Genomic DNA, 15,442 nt, shown 5'->3' on the forward strand with positions numbered 1-15,442 from the left:
TCAGCATACCGGGTTTTCTTCTGTATTGGTACATAGAAAGTTTCATGTCCCACTCTAAATTAGTGAAATGCACTGTTACATGTAAAAACACCTCTTTTACAGCAGGAAAAAAGACACTTTCAATAAGTTGCATCTTCAAGCTACTGGTTGTGCTATAAAACATTTGAAGCTTCACAGACATGGAGAAGAGATTTTTGATTCACTGCTTTCAAAAGAAACTGACAGTAACAATAGCTGAGTAAGGGGTATAAAAATTCCCTAAACTTAATACAAATTAAGAGAAATTAAATTGTCACACACCAGAAAACATACTTAAAGCATAGCGATGCAGAAATATATTTAATTTCCAAATAATAGAAAATATCAGTAGCCATAGGGCTCTATCTCTCCGTAAAATTGACCACATCAGTACTGATTTTCTTCCAGAAATAGACCAAACAAGCAAGAGAAGGGGCTCAAGACATATCTGCCCAACCTGATCTCCACCCAGTCATTGTCATCTTCAACCTGATGCCTTCCAGAGGTCTTAGTGGAAAGGAAGGGGCCAAAGGCAGGTGGCTGCAAGTTGCTTTCAGGAAAAGGAAGAGCAAATACAGTCTGAAAGTGTCTTAAGCATATTTAAGAAGAATTTAGTAATGTATGTGATTGTTAGGAGGTTAGGAGAGAGGCTTGAATTCAATTATGGAAAAAGACATAAAATGGCTATAAAAGAGCTATAAAAGGATGAGGTAGGGTGAATTTAAAATCAACCAAACTGGGTAGAGTAGAAATCTGAACATAAACATCCCAGTTTCCACCTGACTGGGACATTGGGAAGGTAAAACAAACCCCTTTGAAAAGTGATTCAAAAGTGCAGTCCCACCAATTTACTTGGAGAGGAAGAAGTTCAGGTCTGGTGTCTGATGTTAACTTGGGTCCACATCATCTGAGAATTGTGCTGAGCAAGTCCACAGGCAGTTCAAGGGCATGTGGGCTTGGGCAGCTCTTCCCATGAGATTGGCAGAAGCTGAAGACTGCTCCAAGGTCTTGTGACAGATGTCCAGCTAGGTCTAGGTAGGCTTGTGCAGTAGCAGGTGGTATGGGCTGGCATTCAGACTGTCCCCTGTGTCCCTCCGTGAGCTACTACGTCCTTGGGTGTCTTTTTCATCTTCAGAGTGCAGACACATGTGGATACCTGCCACCATGTTTGTGGTTAGGCAGGGTCTAAAAATAACTTCTTAGCTGTGTTTAATACCAAGCTGTTAGGCACTCAGGTGCTGTTGGCAGAGGTGTACTGAATGCAGGAACAAGATGGTTTCCACCTGAGTGCCTGCCTGAAAATCGCTGAAGGTTATGTGGCTGTTTTTCGACACCTGAGACAGTAATTTGCTTTTTCCCTGAGTATGATCTCACCATGCAGTCAGAACTCATAATGCCTGCATGCTGTTTTACAGTGCTATAATGAGATAGTGATGCTGAAGACATGCATTTATTTTGTCATTGTGAACCCTATGCATAATATCACATATAGAAATATTTTTCCAATTATATGAACCTTGCTAACACATTGTGATTTTAATGCTGCTTTCACGATACAGAGGAGAAAATTAAACAACAAAAGACAACTCCCATTGAGAAGTCAGGTAAGAATAAGTGATTCTCTGGATATATGGAGGTGGATGGGGGGTATTAAACACTATTCAGCACTCATCTAGTGTAGTTCATTTGCATTGCAATATTTTTTTATAGTATTTTAAAATATGTAACTGATAACAAAGCAAAACCAACAGAGTGGCAATTTCAGCTTCTGTTCCATAAAAAATTTTCTTTCCAATGATGAAGACAGGTGAAGGCCTTTCAGCTCCTTAGCTACTTATTAGCTAGAGCTGAAATGAAATGAGCTGTAGCTATAAATCAGACCTCTGAAAGGATACCAAATATCAGGATAAATTACCAGATGGATTAGGACTTTGGATCAGTCTTATGGAAAAAATGGTTTTGGGACTAAACTCTAAATCTTTGGGTTTTATCTGTGATTAAGACCTTATAGTTTTTTTAATATAATGCTGTCAGTAAAAATAAAAAAAAAATTAAAAAAAAACCAAAACAAGTAATAATGAATGTTCTAGAAGCTGTGAAGAGTCAGCCAAGGAATTAGAACATTCTCGTCATCACTGGCAGTCAACACCAAACTGTATAAACTTTAGGCATTCAAATTCTGTGCATCCTTGCACAAGTAAAGGGAGCTAAGAACAAGTGAGAACTGAGTCCAATAAAATACTTGAATGCTAAAAATAAAGGGGGAGAAAAGAGCATATTTTCTCTTCTTTCTGTATCTAACTTTTACAATTTAACCTCTTTTGTCTTCTGCAGCCCAAGCAAAGCCAGCAAGTATGTGATTCTTACCTTAATCTGAAAAATTCCTGTAAAATTGTTGGATGTGTGTGTCTTTTTTTACGTTTACATAAAGAAACATGCCCTTGGCAATTTCTGGTTTTGTTTGAAATTATAATGTCTTTATCTCCATTCCTTTCATTTAACATACTGTCTTGTAGTTGATATTTAAAAGTCCATTCTGCATAACCAGTTGCTTCAGTGCAGGAGCCAATTCATTCTACTTTTCCCGTATCAAATGTCCCAAAACCAAAAATTTGTATAGGAGTTACAAGCTTTTTAAAGAACACTATTCAAAACTACCCAGGTTGGATAAATGTTCCTGCTAAGTTAAAAAAAGAAAAACAGAAATTAATTTGATTTCATCCTGAATCCTTCTCAGTCAAAAAGAACTTAAGGAAGAGTCCATACCTTAACTTACCACACAGCCTAGTTATTAGTTTTCTATACCTTTCACAGAATGCAGATTAAACTACAATAATAATAATTAAAACTGTCAACTAATTCTCCAAATAATTTAATGATCAAAACAATTCCAGATATGGGAAATTAATCGCTCCTCATTGAACCAATTTTTCATTCATGCTTCATAAAAGTGTTTCCCACTTGAAATTCTGTATGATGTCTTCATCTCATGATGTCTTCATCTCAGCATTTCTCAACTTGTCTCCCCACCTGAAATCATAGCTACTAGGAGTTCAATTATTCATCTGAGTAGCAGGAAAGCTGAGGCATATTGCCCTTTTTTCAGAGGCCATTCATATTTTCAGCACTTTCCACTTTACAGCATGCTTTTGGGTCCTCATTTCTCAAATGAAAAGTGATGCACAGTTCTTGAGCTGTGGGAAACATCACCTGGAAACAAGGCCAACAGAGCTGTCCGTTGATTCCACAGCCCTAAAATGTATTTTGGCCCCAGTTTCCATTGCATATCTGCTGCTGTGCTATGAGATCAGTGGGGTGGGTTTTTTTCTAAGTCTTTCTAAGACTTTTCTTTGCTAGACCTATTTTGGAAAAAAAAAAAAAAAAAAGCTCCTTCAACTTTTCTATTTCCAGCAACATAACATAAATTATAATTTTTTCAATAATAATTATAAAGTAGAAAGATGGGGGATGGGTAGGGAAGCAGGCATGGGGAGATGAGATGCATTTTCCACATCTAAATATAATTTATTCATATGTAATGGTATGTGTCCAAGACTTTGGGAATTCAGCTCAAGTAAATCTGAATCAAGAAGAAAGGATGAGTGATGGTTGCTGAGTTTACTCTGCACTCTCCAATAATAAAAATTGAAAATAGATAACAATTACATTGAAAAAATTATAGGACACCCTACTAAACTTAATTCTTCCTTAAGACACATGCATGACTCTTAGTGGCATTAATGGTAGCTATATTTGTGAAGCTATATGCAGTACTAATGAACTTTGTTATTTTGTGGCAGATTTGTGGGTTTCTTTTTCAAAATTACAGCATAGAACAAGAGAAATAAAATGTTTAATCCTGAAAAACATACATGCAATCCTTCTTATTAAAAAAAAAAAAAAAAAAAACACAAAGAGAAACAATCACAAGTGCAAAATATAATTTAGAAACATTATGGCAATTTTATTATGCTGTTGTTTTTTGTCTAGAGCATGAAGCAGTCAGACCTGAAAAAGACGTTCCCCTTACAAAACCTGGTAAGCACTCCTGCATTTTATTTTGCATATTTATTTTGAAAATGTTAATTAAAGAAGTAGTGAAATACAATTGCATATGACAAATGCCAAAACCATGGCCCTGTGATCTATTTTGATGTACAGAATGGCCATGATATGCCCTACCAAAAACTAAATAGCACAGTACATACTTGTAATGCTAGTCATCATTTTAAGATATAGATATATCACATATTGTGATATACACAATCATTTATGATGTGTTATTAAATGATTAAATATAATCATTAAAATGATGATATACACATCATTTTAAGATATAGATATATCACATATTGTGATATACACAATATGTGTATATATCAATATGTGTATATCACATATGTGATATACACATATTGATATATGTGTATATCAAAGGTCAAATTTCTGCTTCTGTAATTCCATTGATGTCAAAGGCATATGCCAGCAAAGAATTTGAACAGCTTTCTGAAACTGCCATCTTTAAATAGCTCCATTTTGCTAATAATTTGTGGGGATCTGCCTTTTATTTGGATTTCACAAAATTGTTAGACCCCAAGGATGAGCTATGCTATAATTTTCATCAATCACAGGTATCATATGATAACTTATTCAGGTCTTGATCTGTCACTATCCATCATCTGTGGTAAATGTCTGTGATATCATAGTTCATGCACAGTCTCACTTGCACAAGACAGAGCAAAACTGATGCTGGTATAGGAAGGAACATTGTTCAGCTTCACTCTGGACTATCATCATGGGTTTAAAAATAGCTGTTCCATGCTTCTTCATGAAAGGAAATAAGTGAAGAATTAAAATTTTTATCATTAATATCAGTCATCCTTAATCCTAGCAAAACAATTACAATCTGTAAATGAGAACACCCTTAGTACTATCATTCATTATTAGATTGTTATTAATTACTGTGAGATTAGTAAAAATATGTTTTGATGCACAGAAACATATAGAACAAATGAAGTCATTCTCTGCCATAATATTATGCTGAACCTGATTGCTTTGACCATTTTTCTTTCCTCTTTTTGCTTCCCAGTCAAACCGAAAAACACTGCAAGTACGTGTAATGACTTATTTCTTATGGAATAGAAACCTTTTTTTCAGATGCATGTTCTCTCAATTTGCATTGTTGCAGTTTTGTCATGTTAGATAATGCTATTTTCTTGCTTATACTACAGATAATATTACTGTTACTTACAGTAATCTGCTTACTAACAGCCAAACACAACAAAATCAAGCATGTTTATAGTGCAATACTGTGAAGCTGGAAGATTCAAACTCTGCAATTTTTACTCCCTAGAAAATAATGTAAATTACACTGGTAGAAAAACTGATATTCTGCTGATTTTAGATGAATGTAGATGTATAATTTATATTTATGCAAATATATTTATTGAAAATAAGAAAATAGCATGTAGCATAACTGAATAAGACAACCTTTTCCTTACTTCTTTTACCATTTGGAAATTACTTACATCATTAATTCACTGAGCACATTGTTGGCCTTGCTCCCATAAAAGCTTTTTTAAATAAAAAACCTTAAATTAAAGAAGAGAAAGCAATATTTCCAATTTAGATTATTTTTAAGGAGGATTCAAAGGGAATTTGCCACATTGCAAAAACTTCCACTGAAGTCATGGGATGTACTTTTTGAGGTCATTTTTGGAAGGCTTCTGAACAGATGAAGAGTTCTGTGCTTATTGTGGCGAGTCATTATACATTACATACTGCAAAGCATGGTCAGACAAGAATCAGAAGGACAGTGTTTGTACTGCATGCTTTGAATTGTGAAAATGCTGATGTATGGACTTTCACAGATGAATTAGTTGTTGCCTCTTTACCATGGGGTCTGTGTTTTCTTTTTGGTGCTGTGCCTTGCACATCAGACCAAACCATGTATTATTTTGATGGAAAGTAAGCTGACGGCAAGGCAAAGCAAACTGATTCACTTCAACATCCTAGACCAGTCATCTGTGCTAGGTGTTTAAAGTTAGAGAGGATGAATACCCCCTCTTAAACACCTGTAGGAAACAGTGTTACTCTGAACCCCAGATGTAAAGCCAAAGTGTGAGCACAAGGCATCTGCAATGTGCTTACCCTGAAGGATCTCTTTCAGCCCTGAACTGCAGCGTTCCATTTTCAAGTTATTATTGAAAAATTATTACTACCTGTGAAGCTGTCCATGGGCCTATTTCCATTTTTGCCAGTATTTTAAGAAAATTTTCCTCCATTTAATTCTGTTATTCACTTTTTTTCAGTCTTGTTTTCACTGAATCTGTTCACTGACACGTAATGTCTTCTGCAGTGATTTATCTGAGAGACCCAGTAATGGCACTCACTTCTGTTAGAGGTTCATCACAGATTTAAGTGACATATTCCTTATGCTTTCATCACAAAAATCACTGTCTACAATGTTTTTTTATCAAGAGCTATATTACCCTGCTATATTGTGAATATAAGGAGTAGCCAGGATATTTTCCCTTGATCTTTGCAGAGGGATGTTTGTACCACATTCTTGAGCTTATATTCTGCTGCTTTAAATGATTATAAAGGTTAACAGTGCCTTTAGAAAAACCGAAAAAGAAATAGGAAAAAGAAGGAAAAACTGTAATGAACAGACCTATGGTCATTTACAAAAGTTATTCTCTATACACTGCCACTTTTTTAGCAAACCATCCTTGAATATATCTTGCTTAAGATTTTAAGCACCAGAGCTATCTATTTTAAATTGATTTTCTACACTTAAAGGAGAACACTTAGCTGGATCACTACCTTCTTTATTTATAGAGGTCTATATAGCTTTGCTTCATGTATTTCTTAGCCAGGTGTACAGTGTACTTACCATAACATGAACGTAGCTATCATGTAATTCAGTATGAGATGCAGTAATGGACACAAAATACCCACTGATTTTGGAGTTCAGGTCCAGTGGGAATGTAAAATAAATTAATATATTTATCCTCAGCTGAATTCATTCACACACTGTATCTTGCTCAGTCTTACTGTAAAAGCAAATGTGGTTGAAGTAGGTTAAGAAATTGGATCATTAGGGAATGCAGGTATAAACAGAAAGACAAGGCTGAGTTTAAAAACTACCTAAATTAAGGACACATACAATTTCATAGTAGTAACTTGCTACCATGGTCTAACCTGGAAGGCAAGTATACACCACACAGCCACTCACTGAATTTTAAAAGCAATTATTAAATCATCTTCTTTTTCACTATTTCTGTTTTAGTGTACGGGAGGGTCTTTGGCAGCCATTGACTGTACATCAAACTTGAATGCGTAATGAAACAGAATTTACTCCCTGCATACTGAATAAAGACTCACAGATTGTTTGACATTACCTTGAAGAGAAAACAAAGCTGGTGGCAGATTTTACACATGAAGGAATGCCAAACTGCGGTTTGCAGTCAAGAGGAGGAAGATGTAGGCTTGATACTTTAAATAAAGACCCTAAGAACTGGCAAATTATATTCCCACTTAGGTTTATCATGAAAGCCCCATAATAGGGGTAATATGTTTCCCAATGCTCTCAGAGTTAGTAGAAGTTTGTTGATGCAATGAGAAAAGGGAATGGCCCTTACATTTCATGCAAGAGAGAATCAGACCAACTGCCCTTCAGGTCATCAGTCTTCCAGTACCTGACTGTCTAAGGAAATCAAGTAATCCTAAATTATAGTACATGCACATAACTGGGCCCATCCAGATCCCTCAGAGAGACATTCCCTCCATTAAGAAGTGAGAGCATGAAACTCTTTCCTAGATTTAGTACTTCAGAGAAAATCTTAGTTTTTTTCTTCTGAAAATGGGAAAACCTGCTAATTATTCCATGGGTCACAATGCAGAAATATATCGTTTTTCAGAAGCTATGAGCAAGATCATAAGCAAAAAGGTAAATATTAAAGAACTTTAGCATGTTAGCATTTAATAGCAGCAAAACTGGCCTTTGTTGAATGCCTGTGGTGCCTAACCATTGAGCACTGACATTTACAGGTCTCCTTATGGGCCAAGACTTGAGTAAAAGTTTCCTGGGATGTGTTAGGGAAAATGATGCTTAATTACTCAGCCTTCCTCTTGAAAAAGCATTGACTGAAACATTTACACCTTGGTGTGAGCTCGTGTTCATCTGAAGCCAAAACTCAGCAGGAAGAAAGTACAAAGATAACTCAGTCAAAGGAATACCCTTAAATGCTTTGTGATCTTATTCCTTTTTTGTCCTGCTCTAAGTTCTAAGAAAAGAGGCTTTGCTTGGGTAGCAAGGTCATTATTTTTCTTTCAAACTGTATTCTTACCTAAAACTGGGACTAATGAAGTAGTGATGGGTAAAAAATTCTTGGGTTCAAAATGACAATGTAATTAATTTCTTTGATTTAAAATGAGTGATGATGACTTACACCAGAGAATTTCTATCCATTGGATTGACCAATTTTCATCAATTATTTTGGGTATTATATTAGCACCGGAATATACACTTCTCTTGTGCTAGGTGGTGTGGAAAGATGTAGTCAAAATCTCTCAAGAGATTTAATTCTTAAAAGGCAAACTGCTATTGTGGGAGAAACACTTAGGGGTCAATGCCAGCTATTCAAGGTCAGGGTCAGTCTTTGGCTGGGAGGTGTAGACAATAAGAAAAGAGAGGTAACAATTAAACTGAATACATTTTTTGGAAAATAGCACAGAGAGCTATAACCTTGAAGACACACTTAAAAATAAGTCTGTTTAAATATTTGCTTGCTGGAAAGCTTTGATTAGCACAGTGTTTGCATTTGCAGGAATCATTGCATGCTGGATTATAGTACTTCAAAGAGTAAGACTCTTAGGTTTCAGTGTGAAATTCTACATACACGCCCATTGTTAAGGCACATTTGTTTGTAAATTAATACCCTGCAGAAAAGTTGCAGATGAAAGAGATCTGTTTAAATGGTTGCTTGCCTTGAAAAAACATGGTACTGAAATTCTTGTTCTTTTGCTTCCCTTCCCCACCCCCTTTCTCTTCATTATTGGTTATTTTCCTGGAGAGCCAACAGCTGAAATCCCAACATCAGGTAAATATTACATTTTTCTAGTATGCCTCATGGAAAGAACTAATGAACATAGCAGTGTTGATTAATGCATGTTGCTCATCAGCAAGGAACAGGGATAATGTAAAGCAGCATGGGTGAGTGGCAGCATTGCAGCTACGCAGGTCTCTGCCATAGGCTCTCCTTTTCATCTGATTATGTGATTTTCATTTTCACTGTTCACCTTCTGCAGCATGTTTTGGTGAGCTAGACACATGTGATCCTCACTGAAAGAGCTGGTGTGAATCAGGTGACACAGTCACCAGAGGACACTGAAGAAAGCGTTATTACTACTGGTTGGACAATGCAGAGTGCAAATGAACCTTTTGAAGGCAGCCAGCAATTTTTCTGCTGTAGTCAACAGGGAATACTGAACTGGTCTCAGGTGCCTGAAGTTATATACTTTGCTTAATTTCAATCTGCCTTGTTGAATGGAGTCACAGACCAAATGCATTTGCAGCTGGGGAAAAAGAATGTGGGAAAGGAAACACCACATGCTCTAAGTGAATGTAGACTAAGAAAAACAACCTTCAATAAAATAAAACAAAACACAATCAATTGCTGCAGAACTTCTGAATAGTCACATATGATAATTCTAAAAGTCCATCTAGCTCCACATCCTGTGAATTTTTGTTTGCTTAATTTCAGATGTTTGAATTCACACTGGGAAACAGCACAAGAAGCTAGCAATAGGCAGAGTCCTTCCCTAGTGTATTTTAGCCACAAATAAATAGGTAAATCTGGCAATAGTTAGGGAATTGCAGAATTCAAATGATAAAGTCTTTATCAGGATTTTCTAAACTACTCTGCAACCAGAATTATTCAAACAATTTCTAGCTCTACACAAAGCCCAGAACTGCTACTGTCACTAAGTGTATCAGGCAATGCTGCAATACTACAGACACTGTAAACATGCCAGGAGAAACATTTACCCCAGTAATTCTTCCAGGGAAATTACCAGGGAGAGAATCTTTGTGCAATGTTCCTATTGTAAAAGAGCCCTGCATTTCTGATGCCTGTCACTTAATGTTATTTCTTTGCAAATCTTTCTAGCCACAAAAAAACCAAAGACAACTAAGGAAAAAGAAGGTAGGAATATACTACATGTGTTCATATATATGTAGAAAATCACAATAAAAATACTATGAGATTGCAAATTTGCATATATTGTTGTTTGAGGCAACCTATAAAATATCTGTGTTAATTCTAAAAGAATTTTAGTTGAAAACTCTAGGTAAAATCTATTCAACAGTCAGTTTACCAAACTTTAACTGTGCTACTTTTTCTTTGTAGAAAAACCAACTGAGAAGAAACAGCTGAAAGATGAAAAAACTAAAGGTAATAAAGGGATTAAAATCTCTGCAAACGGCAATAAAAATGCAAACATTCAGGTCTGGGGATTTTTATGGGATTAGAAAGAGGAGTTTTTTAGTCTTTCTACATACATGCAAGTAAGCCAAAACGATGGAATCGTATATAAATCCCCAGTAATTGAATGTCTGGTGCCTCCTTTGCATATGGGTGTCAAGGATCCATCAGCACATCCAATCTGGCTGCAGCCGTGCCCTCCCTGTGACCCTCCCTGGCTGGCACAGCAGTGACCTGTGCAGCCCCCAGCTCCAGAGCCGAGGATTAGCAGTCCCCACTCAGTCTGCTCTTGTGCTCCCTACTGAGATAGTGCAAAGTTCATCTCCACAGCTTGTCTGATGCCTTAGGTCACCAGCTTCATGCTGTAAAATAACTACACTGATAACGAGAAGCATTCTTTTTCCTACACAAGACAGACTTTATGATCCCCCATATTCTGTCTAACCTCTTGTACACAGCACTGCCTTGATTGTTTTCTCACAGTAATATGCAAATGGAGAAATGGTTTATGCTATACCTCTAGAGATAATTAATAGCAATAAATTACAGTATTTTATTAATTGATTGAAGACAAATATCTTCTCTACATTGGTTAAATGCAGTGACTTGTGTATAAAATTTGTATATTGAAATCCTGAACCTCAAATGATAACAGCATCACTGGTATAAGTTCACTAAACTACTGTCTAGAAGAAGTTTCTTATATGGTTTTGCTGGACAGAAAAATTATCTGTTTAAATTATTATTTATTATTATTTATTATTATTTTTCTGTTTAAATTATTCACTAGGAGAGCCAGACTTAAAAAAAATCTGGTTTATAGAAATCCCTGGCTGAGATATGATTCGAAGAAACAAATATTTCTTATTGAAATTTATTTCAGTATTTTGACCTGAAACTGTAGATTAATTTATTATCTATGTTTTTTTAATGTGTCCCACCAGTAAAAGAAGATCCACGACATCAAAACCTGACATCAGGTACATGATTTTCATTTATTGTAAAGGATTCAGGCAAGTTCTGGTTTGTAGTTTGGTTTTGTTTGGTTTGTTTTGGGTATTTTGTTTTTTTAAGGGAGATCACACTTACAATATTTTTGCATTTCTACTTCTCTACTTCAAGTCTATGGGACAAGATGTGAGACAAGCCAGGCAAATCAAATCCATAAATCTTGTTCCTGTGAAGAATGAATTGCTGATGTGGTACTGCTTTACCACCTTCCTAAATTTTTAAATGCATATTCATCTGATTACCTTATAAAACAAGAGGTCTGTAATTAATTTGGAAGCACTGTATTTAAAACAAATATTTTCTCCTCATAGAAGAATTATTATTTTCTATAACAAAGTGACATAGGGAGGAATGTGTTCAATTTGTTTTCTCTCACATTAATAAATATTGTCTTCCATCACAATCTGCCCCAACTCCACTCCAGCAAAAATGGTGAATAAAGATGGGCATCTCAGGAGAAAATCTCCCTCCATTGTGCAATCATGTTACTAGTTTACAGCAAAAGAAAATGCATATTCCAGATTCTTGACTCTAAGTTAAATTAATAGCTATGAATTCAAAGGAACTGCATTATTTCATGACAGACAAGGATCAAAGTCTTTAATCTCACCTGAGGTCTAACTGCCTTACAAAAAAAATATGAACTACATGTGAATATGGTTCCACCTAATGCAACTTTGTAGTCTTAACCTACTGAGGAAAGTATTTCACTTCTAATAATCCAGATTATTTTGTTGCACATGCTTTTTTCACCTCTTTACTGTAAGCAGAATGATTTGGAGTCCTACATCCATGATACAAAAGGTGTAATATATGTGCAGTTATATGTATCTATTTATTTAGAAATATGTATTTATCCATATGTAGAAACTTTAAACCATAGAATAAAAAAAAGGTACTTAAGTATATAACAAGTGCAGAAAATCTGTTTTCAAGGAAGAGAAAATACAAATTAAGTCCTAAAATATAACTTGGATTTGTTACCACGTGTATTATACAAAAGTATTAACACACATGGCTCACTTTGTTTTATAAAGGCAACTACATTTACATAAAAGAGCAGCCTGACTTTTTTTAATCTTGTTTTCTTTAATCAGGAACACAGAGATATGGAGTCAGATATAGACTTTAATTCCCCTTGATTATTATGTTATCAACTGACAGATACAGAAGGTAGAATCCATGCTGTCAAAAATTTATTGTTATTTAATTAACACAGATTTTTTTATAGATCAGGAAGTGCTAATCATAATATATAACCAGTACAGTAAACTAAAGATTTTGCCATGACAGAAAACAATTCTCCTATGCATCAAAATCTCAAATTTAGAGTAAAACAAGGATGTACTAAAAATTTTCTCTCCCTGGACTTTCTCCTGACCACCACACTCCCACAAAGTTTATATCATTCAAAAACTGTGTTTCTGTGGCTTTCATTTACATTAATTATTATGATTGTTTAATTTAATTGTACGTTATCACTGGGTAATTATTTTTGACTGGATGTTTCTCAGATCATAAGCAGCTCTGCAAAATCAGTTCTTCATAACTGGTTTTGCAAACAAAACCTACAATGTAAGGGTTTTCAAAATATTCTTTGTCCTCTGAAAAGAATAATTAGCTTTCAGACAATGGATGAAAGGTATCCAGAAGAACATCATTGTTTTTATTTATTTGCTCATATTGAGAATTTTAAAATTTAGATCAAGTCCCAGGTCATGTGTGCTTGAATTGGAACTTGAAAACTTTTGCCTATTCTGTATGCAGATAAAGCCAGTAGTTTTTTCCCAGTGCACTGAATACTAATATTTTTTTTCTGATAAATGGAAATAGAAAAGGATTTACATATTCTGAACTAATGTAAAACTTTGAATACTAAATCTTCATTCAGCCTTCAAAAGCTGAATAGATTCCCATGTACTTAGATTTTACTCAGAACCTTTCAACCTTTCCCTCATTAAAAGGCAGATTCACAGAAGAATAAGTGATTTTAAAATCTGTATATAGCTGCAATTTTAGCATGCTCCACATTTGAACAGAATTTTAAGCACTATTTTACCTTTCATAAATAATGGTGCTATGTGCAGTAGACACTAAATTTCACTCTCCTGTAGATCTGCAAACAACTAATAAATGCTTCCCTCTTCTTTTTCCTCTCCTAATTGTCAAAGTTGACACCTGTACTGAGACTGAAATTTGCCAACAGAAAAAAAAAAATCCAAAAACCAAAACCAAACCAAAACAAAACAAACCTCAAAAAATTAAAAAAAAAACAAAACCAAAACACCAGGAATTCTTGGAACTCCATATTTACTTCCATTTTATAACAAATGTATTTGGAAGCAAACAGAAGTAATTTTTTTAACTCTTGGAATGAAATTTAAGGAGTGTACACATTCAGTTCTCTAGTGAGTATTATCTGCCGTATTTTTTATATGAACAGCTGTACTTATACACATTCTACCTTGTTTCAAGGCTCATATCAGAGAAAGAAAATCTAAATAGATCAAAAGTTGATTATATTTATTCTCATTACCTTCCAACTGCCCTCTAGGATGAAAACTCTGAAACCAACGCGCATAGCATTTAGAATAGAGTTAGTTGAAGGGGCTGACGTTTTTACTGCCCACAGATGTGCAAGTGTGGCAGAAATAAAGACAGGCTGTGTTGCAAGAGCACGAAAATGAGAATAAATGAAACTGATACTATTCTTATACATATTTTTTTTTAATTAAAGTGTGGATTATTCTCAAGGTCAAGTGAAGCCATACCACTCATAACTTCCTTGTAAATAGATGTGTCCTAAACAGAGTTACATAATTTGTGCATCTACCCTCATACATTATTAGAAGTTTGAAACTTTCTTTGATGTGGGAACTGTTATACCCACTGTTTAGTTAAAGAACTTGTACTTCCATGAAAACTGAAATTAACATTAAGCAGAGTTGGAACACTGCTTATATGAACATACTATGCAAGAACTTGTGTGGAAGGAAAAGCTAGATTTTTCATCTACTTCTGCAATGATAGAGATTCTCAAATGCAATACCAATTCTCAAATATTTTTTAGCATAAAGAGCAATATTTAATTATATTATCAATATATGTTCAATGCCACATTAATCACCGCATGAAAACCTCAAAAACTGCAGGGAGTGAATTCATTATATGTCTTTTAAGCCAGTGGGGATTGGTTTATTACTGGGGTTGTTTTAGTGCTTTGCACTTTCTGTGTAGTAATATATTTTCCAAAGCAAAGATGATTTTTTAAAAAAAAATAAAGCAGAAAGTTTTATTTGATGTGAGATTTGATATGGCAGCCACTTGGGAGACTATGAAGGAGATTTCATCAGTGCTAAGGGGATGTAAACTTGTCAGCAGGGCAACGTATGGGATTTTTCCCATATGCAAATATTTTGAAAGAGAGTAAGACTACTTCATTTTTCCCTTGGTTCTGGAGCATTTGAAGACTTTAGAGTAAAATATGATCTTTTTCATTGTTCTGAAGTAGCAAGTTTTGTCAATTTCATTAAGCACAAACATTGTTAAAATTCTATAATTTAGAAGCATTGAATGACTTTTTAAAATATTGCACAATAGTCAAAAGAGAAGGCAGGAACTTCATCTCTGCAGTGCAGGTATCTCTCATTTATAGAGAGATACCTGCAGATACTCTGTTCTCTGCTCTCCTTGCAACCCAGCCTGTGTGTCTCAGATGTATGATGCTTCTGGTATACTCTCAGCAGTTTCTTCCAGAAATTCAGCTGCATAAAATTATACTGACTAGAATTTTCTCACCAGAATTCAGCAGTAATCACTAATATTTATATTGTTGTTTTCTGGACATAACAAAGTCTGCTGTTTGCTAGAATACCATTAGAAGGAACTGACAGTCTGAGAAGTTTCAGAATTTATTGTAAAAGATC

At 35.0% G+C, this 15,442-nt stretch overlaps 1 protein-coding gene across 13 annotated transcripts in view; it reads left to right on the forward strand.

Annotated features, from left to right (window-relative positions):
- Window positions 1–15,442, forward strand: part of TRDN (triadin) — a 233,563-nt gene that overhangs the window by 197,969 nt on the left and 20,152 nt on the right. For 11 of the 13 annotated variants that reach the window (XM_088053842.1, XM_088053833.1, XM_088053841.1 and 8 more), the window contains 8 exons: window positions 1,578–1,622; window positions 2,353–2,370; window positions 4,009–4,056; window positions 5,108–5,128; window positions 9,096–9,122; window positions 10,191–10,226; window positions 10,431–10,475; window positions 11,450–11,485. In XM_088053842.1, the coding sequence (XP_087909968.1) occupies window positions 1,578–1,622; window positions 2,353–2,370; window positions 4,009–4,056; window positions 5,108–5,128; window positions 9,096–9,122; window positions 10,191–10,226; window positions 10,431–10,475; window positions 11,450–11,485 (276 nt within the window). The remainder of the gene's footprint in view (window positions 1–1,577; window positions 1,623–2,352; window positions 2,371–4,008; window positions 4,057–5,107; window positions 5,129–9,095; window positions 9,123–10,190; window positions 10,227–10,430; window positions 10,476–11,449; window positions 11,486–15,442) is intronic. The other 2 variants (XM_088053836.1, XM_088053845.1) reach the window with 1 other exon arrangement.

The sequence above is a fragment of the Pseudopodoces humilis genome, chromosome 3 (assembly GCF_049639895.1).
Source record: "Pseudopodoces humilis isolate 2021_Gansu_Grassland_sample_001 chromosome 3, ASM4963989v1, whole genome shotgun sequence".
NCBI lineage: Eukaryota > Metazoa > Chordata > Aves > Passeriformes > Paridae > Pseudopodoces > Pseudopodoces humilis.